This window comes from Anabrus simplex, chromosome 1, assembly GCF_040414725.1.
Source record: "Anabrus simplex isolate iqAnaSimp1 chromosome 1, ASM4041472v1, whole genome shotgun sequence".
In the NCBI taxonomy this organism is placed as follows: domain Eukaryota; kingdom Metazoa; phylum Arthropoda; class Insecta; order Orthoptera; family Tettigoniidae; genus Anabrus; species Anabrus simplex.
Window position 1 is genome coordinate 1249216976 of NC_090265.1, and position 24141 is coordinate 1249241116.

General features: G+C 38.4%; 1 protein-coding gene across 1 annotated transcript in view; it reads right to left on the bottom strand.

The window, feature by feature from the left end:
• The window catches only part of LOC136877977 (alanine--glyoxylate aminotransferase), a 72147-nt gene that overhangs the window by 9095 nt on the left and 38911 nt on the right, over positions 1-24141 (bottom strand). Inside the window, exons 5-6 of the mRNA XM_067152048.2 lie at positions 18845-18943; positions 17152-17397 (exon numbers count right to left, since the gene is read on the bottom strand). Coding sequence (XP_067008149.2) covers positions 17152-17397; positions 18845-18943 — 345 coding nt within the window. The remainder of the gene's footprint in view (positions 1-17151; positions 17398-18844; positions 18944-24141) is intronic.

Sequence of the window (24141 nt, forward strand, 5' to 3'; positions counted from 1 at the left end):
AGTTCAGATGTCACGTGCAATTCTAAGAGGCTTGACTCTGTTAAATCCTAACTCGCATTTGAACTACACTCGCACCAGTGCCATTCAATGAATGATTGAACGCAGACCTTTTTGTGCCGAATCCATCGCGAACCTACAGTTTTGAGTGTGTTGCATGTGTTTCAGTTTTTTGCATTTATCGAGTCCAAACTCACGCTTGTGCAATTTTGACTCACCCTTCACAGCTGTTTTTGAATTGAATAAGTGATTTCAATCCCTAACTGGCAAATTTCATCTCAACCCAAATATTTTTAAAATGTTATGTGCATATTTGAGTCGATTGTGTTTATTGAAATCTAACCTATGTTTTGTACTACACTCGCAGCAGGCAACATTCAATGGAAGAGTGTCTGAAATAATTTTAATCTCCAATGCCAATCATCTCGAACTTCCACATGGTTTTGTTACAGTTTATATGTTTATATGTTTTTTGTTTAAGTGATTATGCTATCTCATGTTTATACAATTTTGACTCACCCTTCATGACCATTTTGAAACTGACATTGTACTTCACGTTTTCATGTGTCTCATTTAATCACACTGATGTAACACCTTGTATAATATAAATGTCTGCATGCTTGCGCCTATGCCTATTTCCCACATTTTGGCTGAAGATGACACCAAGCAGCGTCGAAACTAGTTCCAAGTGTAAATATATGTTGTAAATAAACTATAACATTTATTTGTATTGAAAAGGTGGACCCTTTCAAGTTTTCCTATCTTGTATGTATGTATGTATGTATGTATGTATGTATGTATGTATGTATGTATGTATGTATGTATGTATGTATGTATGTATGTATGTATGTATGTATTATGAGTTATAACCTTTCATGCTCGAGGATTGGGCCAAAAAGGTAAACTGTAACTGTTCTACTCAAATTTACAACAATGGGATTCGAAGAAATGTTGTATATATGCCTTGGCATTACTCAACGAAGATACATGAGAATCCATATGTAGGTGTGAAGGTTCTATTAGGCACCAGTTACAGTCCATAATAATTACCAGCATGTTAATATTATCATTATGGAATTTCATGAATCCTAGAAATCCTAGTTTATAAATGAAAACACTTAAAATCTATTTCAATTGGAAGAATGTTCTGATTTAATGATATCAAGTTACTGGAAGAAATATAATTAACAATAATAAAAGGAAATTTTACAGCATAGGTGGATAAATAGTAAGTATTGAATCCGATAAATGGTGTAGGTTTTATTATACTTTGAAATTCTCTTGTTGGTCATTATTTTTTTCTTCTCATGTGGCGCTACAATGTGACTCTGCCATTAACAATGATGGTAGGCCGATCTAATATTAAAGATAAATACATGCAAATCCAGCAAGACCTTAATGAAGGTAAGTCAATGAACTATCATTGTTAACACAAAAGTTGCTGAAGGCTGAAATATGAAATGAACGGTGCAGTTATCTCAAATAATTTGTTTCATCTGCCACAAAAAAAAAAAAAAAAAAAAAAAAAAATATTCCTTCGTTCATTTTCATGTCCATTCTGGGCAAAACCTTGTCCTTTAGTATTCCATTAACATAAACGTTTACAACTGTCACATAAAACAACGGCTTCCAATTAACAACTTGAGTGGTCACTAAAATAAATACATGCAATGCCATGGGGCCTGAAAAGAAACAAGGGTCACAGCACACTCAAAACCAGACTCTGCAACTAACCACGGATAATAAATCGAAAGAATTGTTAAAGCAGAAGAACAAAATAATCATGGTGTCATCAAGCTGCTGCACCTAACAAAACAAAAATAGATATTCAAATCTACACACTACCGTAATGAAAATCGTGGATTGAAGTCATCAAGATACCATAACATTTAAATTCGTCCACGGTCTCTCCTCCGGATTGCTGAAAATTCTGCCAACATCTACACAACACATTCACTAATACTACTGCTACTCTAAGGGAAACAAATAGATTGTACATTGGGTAGTACGACCCTAACTTTACCCTTACTCATAGTGCAACCCGAATGTCTCATTGGGGTAACATTATGTTCGAAGAGCTTCATACCATTTGTATCTGTCATCATTAATATAATACCCATCTCATATTCATGTATCATATTAATATCATGGATAACCATTAACATATTCATGTTTGAAGACATTAGTCAGAAACCAATACCCTCACTGTACAACTGTAAGCCATAAGTGCCTGTCCATTTCACAATATCTCATTGAGATTCGCATGATGATCATCTCTTCCACCGTATTCAAGTATCAACATTTTTGGGATTTCTTGAAGATAATATTACATTATCCTCCCGCAGGTACTGGCACCTTGATGAAGGCAATATGGCATTGCCGGGTGTTTTTGGAGGCTTACGTGCTCAAATGTCCCTTAGAGCTATGTCAGCGGGAGCTACGGCTCTTGATAGGGCCACCCAAGCTGGACAGGCCTAAGGTGATGGGCCAGACTAAGAGCAGTACCCTGGTCCTTCAGGTTGGCGGTTGGGCGTGGGGTCAACAATCCTACCCCGGAAAGGTACTCTTGTTACGGAACAAAGGACAAAGGAAACCGGACGGATGTAATGGATAAACGACCCTGGCAACGGAAACGGAGAATGAATTGGTATTTCGCGACATGGAATGTGAATAACATATGAATAGTAACACAGTAAAGGTTTCCACCTATTCAGTACTAATATGTATTTACAATATTATAAATTACATGGAACTAGTTTCGACCCACCTAGGGGTCATCATCAGCCATATTAAAGCATACATAAGTTTTGTCGAATCCTAAAACATATTTTTTTAACTGTAATAATCTTATGGATTTATAATTTATAAAGTGAAGTGTGGTAATGAGATGAGAAATGTTAGTATGGTACAGGTGAGTAGTAATTAATAATATATACAAAGAAGTTTGGAACAAAGTACAAGTGGGGTGCTTAGAGTTGTGAAAATATAAACTCGTGGATATCAGTAGTCCTCGTACTAAAGAAACAATGTAAAATGACACATATAAACATATATACAAGTATGTACAAAGTCTGGAGAGTAAAAAGTGATACTCTTTTAATGTCGAGTCGGCTTGACACTGATCACTTAAGCGGAAAAGTTAGGCATTTGGTGTATTAAAGCTGTATTGACCGGTTGCGTTGTTGATTGTTGGACGTGAAGTTATTTTTAAATTTCTGGTTGAGAAGAAGGTGGAAACTGCGCATGGATATATTTATTCTCAGTTCTTAGCGGAAACCAAATTGGACCTGTTTAAATGGAGAAAGTCGGTAAAAACAAAAAATGGAGATAGGAAAAGGTTAACATAAAGTGAAAGGACGCTTAACTCGCGCTGCGGTGTGTGTAGTATAGCTGATGGTGTGCGACTGGTGGCGGGGAGAGAAGTGTGGGCAGAGAGGAGGGCAGGCGCGTGCGGGTTAGGAGGGGGTTAGGAAGAGTGGGGGTGGGAGGGGGGGAGCTTTAAGGCGGGGCTGAAGGGTGCGGGAGAAAGGGTAATTGTCTTGGAAAAGATTCAGTGCATCCCCAGTCCCACAAACAAGCCACATACAACAACCTAGTTCACCGAGCCTTCAGCATACCTATGTCCAAGAAAGATCTAAAGAACGAACTTAACACAATTCGCGGAATTGCAAAATTCAACGGCTTCAGCAATCATTTTATAGAAAGGATAATCAATAAACACAAACATCGCCCTAAAACTACCCTCAAAAAAGAAGCAACTTAACCTCTAACATTTTCCACCTTCACGTTCAACAATGATATCTACAAGTTAACCCATATCTTCAAGAAACAAGGCATTAAAATAGCCTTCAAAACCAACAATAAGAACACGAACGTTTTACACAATACTTCACACATCAACAAGACCAGCAGTTTTATAAAATCAGGAGTTTACAGGATCAAATGCAACACCTGTGAAAAATCCTACATCCGACAAACCGGTAGGAACTTCAATACCAGATACCACGAACACACTAGCGCAATAAAATACAACAGGTTTTCAGCCATCGGCCAACACATGCATGGTTACAACCATAATTTCACCAGTATCGAACAGGACATGGACATCCTTGAATTAGCAAACAAGGGCCCTTTACTCAAATAATGGAAAATTACTACATACACCTAGACCAATACTTCAACGCCAGTCACAACCTCAATGAAATCTCAGAGATCTTCGATCTTTTCATCACTTTCCTCAGAAACAGTAATGCAGCCAACCAAAACTCAATCCTAAGTCTAATCAAAGGTACTTTTCCAAGACAATTACTCTTTCTCCCGCACCCTTCAGCCCCGCCTTAAAGCTCCCCCCCCCTCCCACCCCCACTCTTCCTAACCCCCTCCTAACCCGCACGCGCCTGCCCTCCTCTCTGCCCACACTTCTCTCCCCACCACCAGTCGCACACCATCAGCTATACTACACACACCGCAGCGCGAGTTAAGCGTCCTTTCACTTTATGTTAACCTTTTCCTATCTCCATTTTTTGTTTTTACCGACTTTCTCCATTTAAACAGGTCCAATTTGGTTTCCGCTAAGAACTGAGAATCAATATATCCATGCGCAGTTTCCACCTTCTTCTCAACCAGAAATTCAAAAATAACTTCATGTCCAACAATCAACAACGCAACCGGTCAACACAGCTTTAATACACCAAATGCCTAACTTCTCCGCTTAAGTGATCAGTGTCAAGCCGACTCGACATTAAAAGAGTATCACTTTTTACTCTCCAGACTTTGTACATACTTGTATATATGTTTATATGTGTCATTTTACATTGTTTCTTTAGTACGAGGACTACTGATATCCACGAGTTTATATTTTCACAACTCTAAGCACCCCACTTGTACTTTGTTCCAAACTTCTTTGTATATATTATTAATTACTACTCACCTGTACCATACTAACATTTCTCATCTCATTACCACACTTCACTTTATAAATTATAAATCCATAAGATTATTACAGTTAAAAAAATATGTTTTAGGATTCGACAAAACTTATGTATTATAAGTTAAAAACTTCATTTTCCCGTATTGAACTGAGATTCACAATTGAAATATCAAAGAAGGTTCAACCTTTTCAATACAAAACGTGTTGTATAAGAAGTTCACAACATAATATTTATTGAATAATTAGGACCGGTTTCGACGCTCACTGCGTCATCATCAGCTACAAAGATCAACAAATAGGCAAAGTACATGTCATGAATGATTTACATTAATAACTCTTGTATGGCTGAATACAAATGGTAAACTGCTTTGTCATAAAAGCTAGGAGAAACTTGAGTAAAATATGATAATGTGATGTGACACATAAAACATAGTGGTTTGATGGGTAAAAATTATGCATAAAATTGAACTGATGCTATGAACATGAGAGTCTGAATATGGTGATAAAACTATGTGGTAAAAATAAAATGGTAAAATTGTCCACTCTTCTGTTGTTCACTTCAGGCACATAAGTCCAGGTCCGATGTTATATAGTCAAACCAATAAAAAGATTTTTGTCGAGGCCGGGACACCTGATGTTGGGCGATTGAATAAGGTTGCTCTTCGAATTAGTCTCAGCTCAACAGGGTAGTGAATCTTTAAGAGAGGAAAGAAAAACTAAGTTAGTGAAATGGAAGTCTAAATCGAGTCGCGGTCAAGGGTGATAGAATATGAGACTCACCTTGTTTGGCGTGCTGAGTGTGTGGTGTAAGAAGAGTTCTGGACTAGTGAGAAGGTGTGACTGAGTAGCGAAGTTAGAGTGAGAGGGGGGGGGGGGGAGGGGAAGTGGAGAGGAGAGGGGTAGGGAGGCGGAGTTTAAGGTGGGTCAGGAGGGCGGAGTGGCAGTGGTGTGGGACGTAAAAGAGTACTGTGGAGAGCGTGAAAGATCGATTTTTCTCTCGTGGTTTTTATACCTCTAAAGACTTCTATTAGGTAGTCGAAAAGAATGCTGGATTTTTCTGAGATTTCGTTAAGATTTAAGTTAGGGTTAAAAAATTGGTCTAGGTGAATAAAACAGTTCTCCGTAACGTCGAGTAAAGGGCCTTTATTTATGTTTTTGAGAATTTCTAGGTCTTGTTCTATGGTGGTAAAATTATGCTTTAAGTCATGTATATGTTGGCCTATTGCGGAAAATCTATTATATCTGATGGCATTAACGTGTTCTAAGTATCTAACTTTGAAGCTGCGCCCGGTCTGTCCGACATATGAGGAAAGACAGTTATTGCATTGAAAACGGTAAACACCTGACATTGCATAAGTGTCAGACCTGTTAACTGATTTGGAATTGTGAACTATATCTATGTTTCTATTGCTGGTTCTGTAAGAAATTTTAATATTATGTTTCTTGAAAATATTCGTTACACTGTGTATATTTTCATTAAAGGTGAAGGTGGCGAATAGGGCAGGGTTATATCTTTCTTTGGTTAATGTTGACTTCAGTCTATGTTTACATTTGTTAATGATGCGTTCTATGAATGAGGCATTATAACCGTTAAATTTAGCAATGGCCCGAATGGTGTTCAATTCCTTCTTTAGGTTTTCCTTGGATAAGGGTATTTTTAGTGCACGGTCTACCATGCTATAGTAAGTGGCACATTTATGTGCATGCGGATGTGTAGAGTCGTTTCTGATAGTGGTCGCTGTTTGGGTTGGTTTTCTGTAGATATTGTATTCTAAAGAAGAAGGATGTCGTTTAATTGTAAGGTCTAAAAAATTGATCGAGTAATTGGACTCAGATTCTAATGTGAATTTTATATTAGGATCAATCTTGTTTAAGTTATTAAGAGTAGTGGCTGCATTAACCGTTCTATCATCTAGAATAACTAGAGTATCATCAACATACCTAGACCAGAAGTGTATATTTGAAAAAGTGTTACTGGTGTTAATTGCAGTGTCTTCTAGGAAATCTATGTAAATTTCAGCCAAAATTCCTGAGGCCGGCGACCCCATAGCCAGTCCATCTTGTTGGTAAATGCATTTATCAAATGCGAAATAGTTGTTATGTATTACGAGTTTTAGGACCTGCATAAAGTCTTGGATCTCTAGTTTACTTAGCCCACTATATGTTTTTAGGTTTTTTAGTATTATGGGAAGGAGTTTTTTGGTGTTGATACTGGGATACATATTATTGATATCGAATGAGTGAAGGGTATGAAATGGCAGTATTTCAAATTTATTCAGTTTTTCGATTAGTTCGATGGTGTTTTTTACGGATTTTTTCGACTGAAATTTATAGTTTCTACTAAGAAATTTTTGTATGAATTGGGCCAGTTTATATAATGGGCTAGGTCTGTAGTTAATGATGGGGCGTATGGGGACGTCGGTCTTATGGATTTTGGGGAGAGCTTTAGCGGTAGGCAGGCCGGGATTCATATTAATTAATCTCGTTTTTTCATGTTCTGTAAAAAGGAATGATGTATTTTTTAAAGTTTGTTTTAGGAGACGTTGGATTTGCTGTGTCGGATCTTTTTTGACTAAGGAGAAAGAACCAGTATTGAAAAAACTTTTTGTTTTTTCGATATAATCGTTTTTATCCATGATGACCGTTGTATTACCCTTGTCAGCTTTTGTGATGATAAGGTTATGAACTTTAATTTTATCCGCGAGTTTTTTAATGTGTTCTCGTTCTGCAAAGATTTTTTTATGTGAAATAATATTAGTAGCAGTTGTTCTGTTTTTTAGGTTATTGATTTTGTTTAAAGTTCGTTTGACCTCGAATCTAACCTCATCTTGTGCATCTAAAGGTATTTTATTTATGGCTGTTTCGGATTCTATGACTAGTGTGGTAGCGATGTTAACTTTATTTGAATTGGGCCAATTGTGTTTTGGTCCTTTTTCGAGGATCTCGTTATCCTTGTCCGAAAGTGTTATTTCTGTTAAGTTAACTACTGGGGGATGGAAATGTTCTATTAAAGACTCTAGGTTACGGGTACTCGATTCGTTAGGAAATGCTGTAGTTGGACTATTCAGCCTTGCGTTATTTTTAAGGTTGTTGAGTTTCTTCTCATGTGTTACTTGTTTTTGTTCAAGTATGTAGAACAGTTTGTCCGCAATTTTACTTTGGAAAATATTCCATTGGGCTTTAGAAAGTAAATGTGCTGTCTCAAGGTGCGTCTCATATAGTTTGTTATTTAAAACAGATTTTTTCTTGTATAAAAATCTTATTTCATTCTTAAGCCAGATTTTATTTACCTTGGCTTGGGTTTTCGAGTGTTGAGGAGATTTTCGTTGCGTTTTTTTCGAGTTATTTTTAAGAAAGTTCGGAGTTAAATTGTATAATAAACATTGTTTTAAGAAACGAATGTCCTTGCCCAGTTTTGCGATCTTTATTCTAAGGCCCATGTATTGATGGGCTTTAAATTTTGCTTGGTTAGCTTTGTCATTATAAGTTAAAAACTTCATTTTCCCGTATTGAACTGAGATTCACAATTGAAATATCAAAGAAGGTTCAACCTTTTCAATACAAAACGTGTTGTATAAGAAGTTCACAACATAATATTTATTGAATAATTAGGACCGGTTTCGACGCTCACTGCGTCATCATCAGCTACAAAGATCAACAAATAGGCAAAGTATATTAAAATTTCTTACAGAACCAGCAATAGAAACATAGATATAGTTCACAATTCCAAATCAGTTAACAGGTCTGACACTTATGCAATGTCAGGTGTTTACCGTTTTCAATGCAATAACTGTCTTTCCTCATATGTCGGACAGACCGGGCGCAGCTTCAAAGTTAGATACTTAGAACACGTTAATGCCATCAGATATAATAGATTTTCCGCAATAGGCCAACATATACATGACTTAAAGCATAATTTTACCACCATAGAACAAGACCTAGAAATTCTCAAAAACATAAATAAAGGCCCTTTACTCGACGTTACGGAGAACTGTTTTATTCACCTAGACCAATTTTTTAACCCTAACTTAAATCTTAACGAAATCTCAGAAAAATCCAGCATTCTTTTCGACTACCTAATAGAAGTCTTTAGAGGTATAAAAACCACGAGAGAAAAATCGATCTTTCACGCTCTCCACAGTACTCTTTTACGTCCCACACCACTGCCACTCCGCCCTCCTGACCCACCTTAAACTCCGCCTCCCTACCCCTCTCCTCTCCACTTCCCCTCCCCCCCCCCCCCTCTCACTCTAACTTCGCTACTCAGTCACACCTTCTCACTAGTCCAGAACTCTTCTTACACCACACACTCAGCACGCCAAACAAGGTGAGTCTCATATTCTATCACCCTTGACCGCGACTCGATTTAGACTTCCATTTCACTAACTTAGTTTTTCTTTCCTCTCTTAAAGATTCACTACCCTGTTGAGCTGAGACTAATTCGAAGAGCAACCTTATTCAATCGCCCAACATCAGGTGTCCCGGCCTCGACAAAAATCTTTTTATTGGTTTGACTATATAACATCGGACCTGGACTTATGTGCCTGAAGTGAACAACAGAAGAGTGGACAATTTTACCATTTTATTTTTACCACATAGTTTTATCACCATATTCAGACTCTCATGTTCATAGCATCAGTTCAATTTTATGCATAATTTTTACCCATCAAACCACTATGTTTTATGTGTCACATCACATTATCATATTTTACTCAAGTTTCTCCTAGCTTTTATGACAAAGCAGTTTACCATTTGTATTCAGCCATACAAGAGTTATTAATGTAAATCATTCATGACATGTACTTTGCCTATTTGTTGATCTTTGTAGCTGATGATGACGCAGTGAGCGTCGAAACCGGTCCTAATTATTCAATAAATATTATGTTGTGAACTTCTTATACAACACGTTTTGTATTGAAAAGGTTGAACCTTCTTTGATATTTCAATTGTGAAAACTTATGTATGCTTTAATATGGCTGATGATGACCCCTAGGTGGGTCGAAACTAGTTCCATGTAATTTATAATATTGTAAATACATATTAGTACTGAATAGGTGGAAACCTTTACTGTGTTACTATTCATATGTTATTCTCAGTTCAGTACGGACCAACAACATGAAATTCATAACCCTTGATGGAATGTGAGAAAACTGATTATTGAACCTGAAGAACAAAATGAAATACAATGTGATGGTGGTAGCAATACAAGAGGTAAAATGGAATGGAAGTGGAGAACTTGCTATTGGGACACACACCTTGTTCTATAGCTGTGGAAACAGAGGATACAGAGGTACAGGCTTCCTTGTTGATAATGCATATAAGAGTGTAATATTTAACTTTAAGCCCGTTAATGACAGAATTTGATGGCCAGGCAGGCATCTATTTTTGTAAACGAGACTTAGCTCTCACAGTGCATTGGCACTGCTGGTGGCTTCAAATAGCCTATGCAGTGGCCTCCACAGTATGCACTAGCCTTGCGTCTTGGGTGGTGTGCTAAGTCCCAACTGACGAGCCTAACTTAGCACACGAGGGCGAAACGCAGGTAACCAAGAATGAGTTAGCTGGAAAATTTATAATGTCCAATAACGGACCATTATATTGGTATTATAAATTTACTCATTCAGGACAAATATTTTAGGTTCCCTATGGGAATCAACATCTGCATCATTTGATGGCCAGGCAGGCATCTATTTTTGTAAACGAGACTTAGCTCTCACAGTGCATTGGCATTGCTGGTGGCTTCAAATAGCCTATGCAGTGGCCTCCACAGGGGACCGGGATCTCCAAGAGGCTTTTAACATTCAAGAGCTCTGGTTGGGGACACGACGACTGCTCTCCTCTGCTTCAACGCAACGCATATTTTTTCTTCGGCCGGGTGACTGCTCAACTTTACTTATCACCCTGCCGAGACAACAAAGCATATAGGCTGGCACCACGTAGGAGGTCGGCCTTCCCACAATGCTCTACACCTGCCTTGCCCGCAACGTTCCTCTCGTCTTCTCAGACCAAGATGTCCTCGCTGCTCTTCGTCCGGCGGGTGCCTATGGTGCCTGCCGGGTAGTCGACGACGAAGCTCAACCACTATCCGATGTACTTCTCTATTTATCCACTCCAGCCGACGTCTCTACCATCATCAAGAATGGCGCACGCATCCACAACCATCTCTATACAGTTGAACCTACTCCAGAGGATCTTTTGGCTGAGCTACCGGACACCGACGACCCTCCGCCTGGAACCATCGATCCGCCCGCTACGACCACACCACCTCCCTACTGCTCACCCCCGCCCCCTTTGTCCTTCCCTCCTGTTACCTCTGCCACTACTCTAACCACTGCTACCTCCACCATTACCACCTCAGTTCACACCTCCTCTTCCCTTCCTATCACTACTACTGTTACCACTCATCCTTCCCCTCTCATGACATTTCCTTTCCCCTTACCTCCCTCCACTGACCCCACACACCCCCAGCGCTCATCACTTCCGTCATCTGAAGAGGGATATTCCCATCAAGATACTCCTGGCAACTTGGCACAGCCACCATTGGTCCCACCGCCTTCCACCAGCACTACCACCTTTAGCTGTGTCGTCTGTGGTGTGGAGCCCAGTCTTCCATCAGCATCTATCATCCAAACACTCCGCCAGACAGGGATACCAGTGCGCCGAGCCTTTCGGATCTATAACTCCGCTGGACCCACCTATCTCGTCCGCCTTCATCTGCCGACTGCTGAAGACGTTGAACGCCTCATCGCCACCGGGATCCACCTCAACGGCCGTCATCATCGCATAGAACCATCTCGCTCACCTCCACCACCTTCATCTCATCCCTCCACACCTCGAAGTAGTCCCCGGCCGGCCCCACCTCCCCAACCACCTCCTCCATCATTTCATCCTTATCTCTTCCCGCCCCCACCTCCTTACTTTCCCCCACCTCCCTCTTTTGATATCCTTCGCCTTCTTCTAACTTCGCTTGTTAGCTTCTCCTCCTTTTATAACACCCTTGCCCTTCATTTATTTTCCTCTCACCTTGTATAACCCCTCTCCTCTTTGTTCACAGCTCATTTTGACATAATCACAACTGTATTCTCACTTCAATAAAGAATAAATACTTAGGAATAGACGCAATTCCCCTCCCATCTCCTAACTTTCCACATCCTTTACCCACCTCCTTCTTCCATCACATCTCCCCAACCCGCCCGCATCTCTTGGCCAGAGAGAGGGCGACACCCTCTAGGTGGCCCGCCCCACCCCTTCAGGGTGGGGAATGAAAGCATTTAAGCAGCAGCAGCCTCCACAGTATGCACTAGCCTTGCGTCTTGGGTGGTGTGCTAAGTCCCAACTGACGAGCCTAACTTAGCACACGAGGGCGAAACGCAGGCAACCAAGAATGAGTTAGCTGGAAAATTTATAATGTCCAATAACGGACCATTATATTGGTAGAATTTGTATTCTACGAGTAAAAGCCCGCTTCTTCAATATCTTTCATATGTATATATGCACCAACAGAAGGCGCAGAGTCAGCAGAGAAGGATATCTTTTATGAACAATTGGAACAAGAATTAGCACTAGTGGCAAAGCATGATGTTAAAGTGGTTATAGGGAACTTTAATGCCCAAGTGGGAAGAGAAATTGCTTACAGGAAAACAGCTGGTAAGGAGAGTTTGCATGAGGTTTCAAACGATAATGGTATAAGGTTGATTGATTTTGCTATGGGTAATAACATGCTTATTAAAAGCACATGGATGCAAAGGAAGAATATAAGGGAAGTAACAGGGTGCTCCCCTGATGGGATCACAAACAGCCAAATTGATCTTGTGCTTATAGATAGATGGCATGCTTCAGATATCTTGGAAGTGGATAGCTGTCGAGGTGCAGATGGAGATAGTGATCATTATCTGGTAAGAGTCAAATACAGACAAAGGATAGCCAACTACAGAGATGATGATGATGATGCTTGTTGTTTAAAGGGGCCTAACATCTAGGTCATCGGCCCCCAACTACAGAGAGATTAAGAGAGTTGTTATACCCATGTTTGATGATGCTAAGTTAAGAAAGGATGAAAATATAGCACACCAATATGCAATGGTTTTGACAAATAGCCTTAATGAAATGGAAGATAGGACAGGAGAGAGTATTGAAGTAAGATGGCAAATGGTTAAAGGTATAATATACAAAATGGCCAAAACTGTTTCAGGCAGAAAGAAACAATTGAGGGTTCAGCACTGGTTTGATGAAGCTTGTAGGAAGAAGATTGAAGAAAGGAATGAGGCAAGAAGGAGAATGTTACAGAGAAGAACAAGAACTACTGTAGAAGAATACAGAGAGAAGAGAAGGGATGCGGACAAGGAATGTAGGAAGAAAAAGAGAGAATTTGAGAAACAGTGGATTGAAGAATTAGAAGAGAGAAAGACTGTTTGGGAAACTAGACAGTTGAATATAAGGGTAAGAGATATAAAGAAAGGATTTCAACCCAGAGCAGTTTACTGTAAAGATCAGGAGGGAAATCTGATTGGAGGTAAAGATCAGATGTTAGACAGATGGGTGGAATATTTTAGTGACCTCCTGAATAAGGAGTCAGGATTTGAAGGTGACGTCGAAGATCTGCAGACAGAAGAGAGTGGGCAGGAACAAAGTAGAGAAGAGGTGGACCTGGAATCAATCAAGGAACCTACATTGCAAGAAGTTAAAGATGGAATCAATGCTCTTAAAGGCACCATTATGGTAGAGATATAGCAAAAGGAGAAAATGCCAGAGCAATGGAATATAGCAATACTCTGCCCTATACATAAGAAACATGATAAAGCAGACTGTAGGAATTATAGAGGAATAGCACTGCTATGTACTGCTTATGAAATCTTAGCAATAATCATACCTGGAAGGCTGAGACCATACGTTGAAGAATATCTAGGAGATTACCAGTGCGACTTCAGAATGAACAGATCTACTACGGACCAGATTTTTACTATCAGACAGATCCTTGAAAAATGTTACGAGTATAACATTGATGTTCATCAGCTGTTTATTGATTTTAAACAAGCGTACTATGATATCAGAAGGGATCAGTTATGGAAGGCAATGAAAGAGGCAGGAATACCTAACAAACTGACAAGATTGGTCCAAATGACTCTAGCGACAACAGTATGTAAAGTAAAGGTTGAGGGTACTTTATCTAAAGCTTTTGAAGTTAAGCAAGGATTATGACAGGGTGATGTACTCTCCACCCTTCTGTTTAACATTGCTTTGGAGAGGGTAATGCGAATAATATAATATAAGGTGGAACATTGTTTAATTGACACAAGACCTTGCATATGCAGATGATATTGATTTGCTATCCAGGAGGAAACTGGAAAACTGGATCTGGAAGAGAAATTGAGAAAATTAGAAAAATATGGGGCTGAGATGGGACTGATGATTAATCAATCAAAAACTAAGCACATGCTAATGTCTAGGAAAAAGTATAATGAAGCAGAAAAATATGTGAATTTAAATGGGAAAGAATATGAACGCTGCAAAAGCTTTAAATATCTAGGGTCAATGGTAGCTGAAAACAATTATATGAAGAAAGAAATACATGCTAGGATAGCAGCTGGTAATAGGAGTTACTTTGCCTTAGGCGAGGTATTTAAAGCAAGGAGTCTTAGCAGGAATCTGAAGCTGACTGTTTATCGCACGGTAGTGAGACCTGTGGTGATGTATGGTGCAGAGACTTGGACTATGACACAAGGTGATTAGGAGTTGCTACGGAGATGGGAAAGGAAGATACTTAGGAAAGTCTATGGACCAATAAAGGATGGTGGACTCTGGCAAATCAGAAATAATAAGGAAATCAGAGAGCTGTATAATAAACCAGATATAGTAGCAGAAATAAAGAATAGTAGACTGCGATGGTTGGGACATGTAGCAAGAATGACAGAGAACAGGACAGTAAAGAAAGTCTTTGATGGGAAACCAGAAGGATGTCGTATGAGGGGAAGACCAAGGATTAGATGGTTGGACAGCGTGGAGGAGAATTTGAGACAGATGGGTGTTAGAAGATGGAGAATCAGAGCAGTCAACAGAGAAGAGTGGGTGGAGATTGTCCAGGAGACCAAGGCCCTACAGGGGCTGTAGCACCAAGGAGTAAGTAAGTAATATTACCGGTACATCATACGTAATACCTATTTCCCAAAAAACAATCTAACATTACAGTCATGCACGACATCATCATCAATTATACCAACGATCCTAACATTCAACAAAACTGTATAACCTCATATGCGCAACATGCATATTAAACCTTTCATTCAAATATACAGGCTCATAACTACCGAAGAAAATGTTCCCAATTCCAAACAAACGTGAATTGTACTATCTGCATCCGTGCTATTTAATGAAATATTTCTTTCATGAAGACTCGGCCAGGCCATATGAAATATCTGATTCATAAAGGAAAACTTCCTAACATTCACAACATAATAAATACGTTCTGAGTATTACCAATAAGACTTATTCATGAAGAAATTAGCCAATTAAATTCATCGGGAAAACCATATCAATGAGACGATAGGCTAGATCATAATGAAATTCCCGTATTACAACCTATAGGTGTGCATTTGAAATTTAGATGAAATCGGCACATTGTTAATTTAAATTCCAATCATGCCATCATTTAAGAGGATTAGTGCGCATGACGACATTGTAAAATGTATATAGATGATTCTGGAGTATCACTCAAGTTGCATTTATGTATAACACATTATGCTCATAAACATAAGAGGAAATATATAGCTACACAATGTACAATATAATAGAATAGGTAAAGGACAAGTTTTTTTGTACTCATCTTAACTGGTGAGTTCTTGAAGATGTGATCCATACATCGTGGTCCTCGGGATATTGTGACATTCCCTCATCCAGGTGTTACTATATTATTATTGCATTTTCCAGGCCCGGCGGGACTCCATCCCAACTTAGGCCAGCATATTGATATCGGCAAGTCTTTCAATATATGACAATTCCTTCTCTGATCAGTCGTAGAGTAACCTGCAACTTATACAGTCCAATTAGTACAATTTTATTCGGGAGATAGTAGGTTCGAACCCCACTGTCGGCAGCTCTGAAGATGATTTTACGTGGTTTCCCATTTTCACACCAGGCAAATGCTGGGGCTCTATCTTAATTAAGGCTAAGGCTGATTCCTTTCAACTCCTAGCCCATTCCTGTCCCATCGTGCCATAAGACCCATCTGTGTCGGTGCGATGTAAAGCAACTTGCAAAAAAAAAAAGTACAATTTTATACACTTAAGTATAACAATATTCAGTTACGACACTCGCCTTGTTTTCTTTCTTTAAAGAAGTAAGGTTTTTACGCTTAATGTTTTCTTTACTTATTGGCATACAATCATAAGATAGATTCAACCGAAGTACAACTAGATTTTTTTCATTAATGGAAAACGATGCTCATTTCTTTCTTTATTGTTCTCTTTTAACAAATCCCATTTCATTAATAACAACAATGTGGCTGTGGGTGTTTTTGATTGAGAATAAATCGTTACAACTTAATCTCTTTTTATAGCGCTTCTGAGAATCGAGTACGGTAATATTCTCTTTGATATAAATGACCTCAGAGCGGGAATGCTCGATTAACAATGGAATGTGCCCAATAATTAATTCATATCCTGTTGTCTCTTCAATTCTGTTTGGATCGATAGTTTCCTAAAAGAACTCTCAATTATTTGTAGATTTTCATAGTAAACAGATAATGCATAACTAATGCAAGTGAAGGTAAAGCTGACATGTGTAATTCATAATATTCAATCCAGTCCATGGACTGCATCATAGAAACTGTCATTGAGATGAAACAATGCGCATTAGCAATCAATTTACTCTCCTGTCAAATGTGGTCCTCTTCACTCAACAGTAGTTGACATTACTTCAAAATTGAAATTCCGGACACAAATTTATTGGACACCATGGGATTCTGAGCATGTGAATTTTCACAAATTGAATATTTACTTAAACTTAACACTCAGTTGAGCGAGTAGCTTCGAATTTTTGCTATATCTTAACATAAATTGACTGGATATATGCTTTTCTCATCATTTCAACTGACTTCAATGTTATCATGAACTTCAATGAGTCCTTTATGTTTGGCTCAGAATACACGTGTGTGTGCGCGCGCGTGTGTGTGTGTGTGTGTGTGTGTGTGTGTGTGTGTGCAAGGTGGTCATTCATCACAAGGTACTTACTTTTTGAGAAGATATTCATTTACAAGTTCCCAATTCACTCCAGGATAGGTGATCACTGTTACACAAGGTAACATAATACTTTCATCTTTCACAAAAAAACCAACTCCCAATTCTTTCAGACCTTTTACCAGTTGTTTGTGACAAGCTGCAGTCCTTGCCCATATATTCTGTATACCTTGCTCTGCAATTAAAGCAAGTCCTTCCCTCAAGGCAAAGAATAAATTGGTTGGATTTGTGTGATGATACCTGAAAAATAGAGCATAAAGAAAAATAACTGGATAAATTGTCCAATAATAAAGGAACTTTTATAAATCAATTGAAAAAATTAGGGGTTTCTGTACTATCTTGTAAATTTAAACTTTTTGTTAAAAATAGAATATAATAAACACTCCATTACAACCATGACATCCTCAAAAACAATGTGGTATATATACTCCATGCGATACCATAGTATCCAGATTTCTTTGCAGAAGATTTTAGTAAAATAATAATAATAATAATAATAATAATAATAATAATAATAATAATAATAATAATAATAATAATGCCTTCTTCGAAGCTGAATGTGTGTCTCTCATCCCACCGGAACTGACAAACATGTCCATCATGCCCTGGAAAGCAGCGGATTCAGATTCAAGTCCCAAAGGTAGTCAACTTTCTGGCTCTTGAAAAAAAAAAAAAAATCTTTTAAAGTTACTTCTACTGCAAGTTTTAAACAAACCAGTTTCTGGCATTGGTCAACAGAGAGTACTCTGGATTTTGGCCAGTGCTTTCATAGTAATCCAGTCATTTCCCAGCAAATGTCTCTGAAGACAAAGATGAGTAATTCCACCATATACGCTAAAGGCAATACTCTGGAGATAAAAATTGAAATTTTGGTCATTTTGGTGAAATTTTTTAATGACTGAAATTGAAAGGATTGAGTTCCTTTTTTCTTGTCACGAAGTTATTCTGCTGAATTCAAACAATTTATCACTGTAATAATGCTCTGTTTGCCAACTGTAATTTTACATTTTAATCCCATTTTTCTCCCATAATATTCTGCCAAATATAACAAAATTTGTATGGTATATGTACCACAGCTATATTAAGAATCCTGTGTATGGAATTTTTGATTGCAGAATTTTTTCAAGTAGTAGGGATTTTTAAGTCCAAAATTTTAGAACTTAAAAATTACACAAACTTTAGTATGATATATCTCCTTATAAAAATTATGTACTGTACAGATAAAATGATACGTGGTGCTTTTAAAAGAAGTATTATCTACCTAATTACGTATTTACATTAACATATTAATTAAATTCCATTAAAAAATGGATTTAAAAATTTCAAAAGAAAAAATTTATTTTGGAAAAACTATTAATTGTATATGAAAGAAATGTTCATAATATCTCTACTTTTATGTAGGTGACATTCCCACAAAGTTTCGTGAAAATCCATGCATTAGGTAAAAATATCTTTTTATCTCTGTAGTGTCGCCTTAATATAGGATAATAAAGGTAAGCATAAACTAAAGGGAGTAGCTGAACAATTTCATTCCTTGCCTCTGAAAGCAAACCTTGGAATTGTTGTGGCTAAAATAACCATTATCCACTATTTTGCTAAACTTAACACTCAAATTATTCTACTGTAGTTTCAACTGAATAGTGTAAGTCAACTGGCTTCAAATTCACATTCAAGAAAGATTGCTTACGTTCTAATTTTATTTCCAAAACAGCTCCAGAAATCTCCCAAGGTGAGAGCGTCAAAATATCTTGCTGGCACTGGAGTTTTTCGAGATTTGATTTTCTCTCTGGAAAAGAAAATTCTGATTAGTATGCATCTTCAGAAACTTACAGCACTGTGACCTTTTTGTTTAATGGACAATAGATGGTGAACTCTTGCTTTTTACGGATGTAAAATGGCAAACTACAGTATGAGATGTTTTATTAATGCGAAGCAGAAAGGAGTGGAAGATCTATGAAAGGAACAATTTGGGCCACAGCTGACACTGAATTGTTTATCCGCAAATAATGTCTGCATGAGTATATTTGTGTTATGTCTTTACAATTTTCATGTGAGTGTAAAGATCCTCTGCATTATGCGTATCCAGTGTTGTTAATCGAAATACGTACTTTGGCCATTTCAGTCACTTCACCATTGTCAAATTTTATATACTGTCATAATATAATATTGAAAAACTAAAGTACAGAAAATCAATAAACCACATTCAGCAGCCCTGAAAATGGCTGGTCATGGTCAACCACTGTCAATCACTTGTTTTTCTTTTCACTAGAAGAAAGTGATGAAAAACTAGTGTTTAATAATTGTATTATTATGCTTTCACTACCCGTATTAAAACATTTAAATGTCCAACTTGATTGTGAAAGCAATAACACACTCGTGAGGAATTCAAAAACAAACATCAACCCAAAGCGTTGGTAACTGAAACAATGCCTTGGTCAGGTTTAGCAACCATGAGGCAAGTGTACTGAGAGTGTGTGTGTGTATGCATGCATGCGTGATACCAGAGAGTGAAACTGCCGAGTCGTTGGAAACAGAACCAACGCCTTGGTGGCGTGACAGATGGTTCCGGACAGTGCTGCAGTATATGGAGCAGAACAACAAGCGATAATGAAAGAAAAACACGCAATAATGTAACATTACATTTAAACAAATTAAATAAAATTATTTACAGTATTATTTTTCTTTCGATTTTATTTGGACGTTGACACACAACTTACACACCCTGAGAAAACGCCACTGTCTGATATATGAACGCAATGTTCCAGCAGGCATTACAGACATATTCAGTGTAACAGTGCAACGGTGTTGGGTGTGTCAGATTGTACCAACATTTCTAAAGGTTGGATTACTCTATAATAATGTATTTCTGGACCCATGTTGTCATACTCTATTTTTCTTTTCTCCATATTATAAAAAGTCCACTCCTGAAGTTTTGCTATAGAGTTTTGATACTCCCTGCATATACTGGTTCTCATGGATCAATTACCATAAGAACACATCCAAACAACACCAAGTAGCACTAGTTATAAATTGATGCATTGAGAATTATATTCTCACTCCACACTAAACCACAGGAGTGTGCATAATGTTTGGGGAGAGTATTCTTAGTCCTCCATTGTAAATTACAGTACAAGAACATGCCAGACACTTTTACTACCATAGAAAAATATTTTGATACCTTCTCATATCATATTTTAATTGTAGCCAGACTGAGAGGCTCAGATGGTAGAGTGCTGGCTTTCTGAACTCAAGTTGGTGGGTTCAAACCCAGCTCAGTTTGATGATATCCGAAAAAGCTCAGATATGCTGGCCTAATATTAATGGATTTACTGGCAAATAAAAGACCTCCTGTGGAACAAAATACCCTCACCTTGGCATCTCCAGAAACCATAATAGTAATTAGAGGGATGTAGATCAATAAAATTCATTATTCATATTAGTTTAGTTAGACTTTATTTACAAGGCGAGTGTTGTCATGGACAAAATACCACGAACCTGGTACCATGAGTTGCTACCCAGAATTTCCAAAAATTTGAATATCCTCTGTGAACAAGTAGAGATAGAAAGTTCCGATGCTATAGTCTGTGTCAAATGTGAAGTGGTTTGACCTCAAGAGGTTACCCAGAATTGTGCAACCAATTGGCTGATATGTTATCATTATCCCACCCCTCAATGTGCTACGCTCTGGGGAAAATTTCACAGCGTTAAATACAACAATAAAGATGAACAATGCATGACAGTGACCTTAATGCCCTTCGAAATAGTCACCTCCCATAACTATGCACTGCTTAGATCGGCGATACATGACCTGGAAACTTTGCAAGAAGGCTTCCTTTGGGATGGTGTTCAAATGCCTCATCATATTTCATTGGATGTCAGGAATATCGTCAAATCTCTTTCCTTTCAAAGCGAGTTTGAGTCATGAGAAAAGGAAAAAGTCTGGAGGGTTGAGATCTGGCGAGTATGGGGGATGTTCAAGTTGCACCACCCCCTTTTTTGCCATGAACTGTTTGACAATATTGGCTGTGTGTGGGCGAGCATTGTCATGGACAAAAAATATGAACCTTGTTGTGCGTACTGGGGTTGTACCCTGCGTTGATGTTTCACGAAACAGGTCAAAATTTCAATGTACCGTGCAGCATTCAGCGTCGTTCCCTAAGGTAGAAATTTGTTGTGGATAATGTCTTGACTATCGAAAAAGGTGATGAACCTCATTTTGATGCGTGACTTTTCGGCTCTGACCTTTTTCTGACGAGGGATCCCAGAGAACGCCATTCCTTGCTTTGTCGTTTCATTTCAGGGTCGTACCTCAGATATCAGGTTTCATCCTCAGTGACAATACAGTTCAAGAAATTAGTGTCACATCTGCCATTTCAACAAAATCCTGTGAAGCCTCTAAAAGTGCCTGCTTCTGATCGTCAGTCAAGTGATGTGGCACAAGACGAGAATATGTTTTCCTCTTCTCTAACTTCTGGGTAATGATTTGTCACACGGATTCACGGTTAATCTGCAGTTCATCCGCTATCAAGCGCACAGTTTATCGCCGATCGTTCGTGATTAATGTCCTCACCTTTTCAATGTTTTCGCCACTGACGGCGGTCGTTGGTCTTTTACTACGGGGGTTGTCAGAAACACTTTCCTGGCCTCCTCAAAAACATGCTAACCACCCTTACACAGACTTCAAGGACAGTGCTTGATCTTCATAAACATGTACCAGCATCGCATGCATTTCTTTCGGTGTCTTGCCAAGCTTAAAACAAAACTGTACATTGATCTTTTGGTCGTTTATGTTCCTGTTCGCAGTTCAGAACCAACACACTAAACACACACTGTGTCAAACAGGTCTTACACGGCACACACACGATACTCAACTGAACAACGTTGGGAGCAGGTGGTCAAAACCTGCTGTTACTCAGGTGCAGCGTTGTGTGTCACCAGTGTTGCCGGATCGACCGTTCTGGCTTCATTCACTGAACTTTATTGTCACAGGTTGTATCACTTGTGCCGGGCATAAAAACGATTGCAATGGAAAGAGTTTATCATTTGACATAGATCATAGGTGCATTTTGGTGTATGTTTCAACTATTAGTCTATCAACTGAGGTCCTCATGAGTGTACATATTTCTGAGTTTTTGAGCTTTTCCTTACACCTCTTTCTTGTTCTTCTGTGCATTTTGAAATAGTTCATGTTAGAGCAAAAAATCAGCATTAAATTTTGCTTTGGGGTCAAAACCTGCAGCTGAAACCTGCTGAGTGCTAAAGGAGGATTTTGGTGACCAAGTTTTAAAAGCCTAACAAGAATGTTTGGGTGGTTTAAGCGTTTCAAAGAAGGCCAGGAATTTGTGGAAGATGACAAAAATTTGGGGTTGACTGTCATCATACATAATTGTGAAAGTGATCAGAGGTTTTACAAAGATGTTTTGAGATGACTGAAGGGAAGATGTGAGGTACAAATGGCTTGGCATGTTGAAGAACGGTGACTGCATCATGACACTGTGCATATACACATGCACCTTGCTTTTTGTGCAGGACTTCCTGGTGAAAAACAACATGTCCTCCATTCCACAACACCCTGCTCACTACTGCAACTACCTCTTCCCTACATTGAAACTCTGGTTGAAAGAGTGATGTTTTGACTCCACTGCAGAGATCCAAGTAGAAATGCAGGAGGTGCTGAACATTCTGGAACTGGAAGACTTCTGTAAGTGCTACCAAAAATGGGAAAATTGATGGAGTCACTGTATTCAAGATTAGGGTTACTACTTTGAATATGTTGGTGGAAATTAGATTTTCACATATGTATTCATGATTATATGAGCAGATCTCAGAAATTCTGGGTAGCACCTCATATAACATGCAGGTGTGTCCATTATCATCATCATCATCATCATCATGCAGATATTCTTTAAGTCATGGAAATATACTGCTCTTTCATCCATTCAGCTCTGTATAGTGTAGAGAGTTAGCCTGCAGCCAAGGAAGTAGAACACTGACTTGCCATCATGGGAACAAAAATATTGTTGTTGTAACCTATGGCTTTATTAACAAGTAACTCCAATACAAAACTGATATCTCTAGACAACAGTAATATACAAATAACATGAATAAAATACAGATGTATTAGGGAACAGTCTTGTTTCTGGCTGTCCAGTATAGGGCTGATAAATTGCCTTGTTTTTGTTGAGTTGGGTTGAGTCCTGTGCACTGAAGTAGGTGTTTCGAGTCCATCGCTCATTCAGTAATTTTGCAGATAGTACACTTTTCCGTTGGGTATGTTTTGATTCTAACTAGATGTGCAGCTAAACAGTCATGTCCTGTTTCCAATCGGAAGATCACCACTGCTTCTTTTCTTGGCTTGCTTTTAATTTTTTCCTGTAGGTCATTAATTTTTTTCTATTTCTTCAATGTAGTAAGTTGGTATCTTTCTATTTTTCAAGTGTTTTATTTGTGATTATCTTCTTGATTGCGTTGGCTGCCAGAGGTTTGGTTCTCATGTAGGTACTAGAGCCTCCTTTTGCTAGTTTATCTGCTAGTTCGTTGCTTTCTACTCCTACATGCGTGGGGATCCATTGTAAAGTGATGTTTCTCTTTAAAGTTTTTAATTTTTTTAGTAGATGTTTTATGTCATGAATTCTTGACTAATGTATTAGTGAACATCTGGCCTAGCACTTTGTGATCATGTCACCAATATGAAGTATACAGATAAGGTAAGGGAAAGCCAGCTATAGTCCTACAGACAGATACTTCAAACTGACAAAACATCTCTCGCAGGAAGAGGTTTGAACATGGAAGTGGATGGAGAGCGCCTAAAAGGAGACTAATATAGAGCTAGTTTGATACTCTACACAATGGCCTGAAGATTGCAGATCTTCACCGTGACCAGGTACACAGTAATGTCAAGTGGCAACAGAGAGCTAAAAAAGAAGACTCGTTGCCACATTATTGAGGGACAAACTCTGAAGAAGAAGAGAGTAGGTAAGCAAT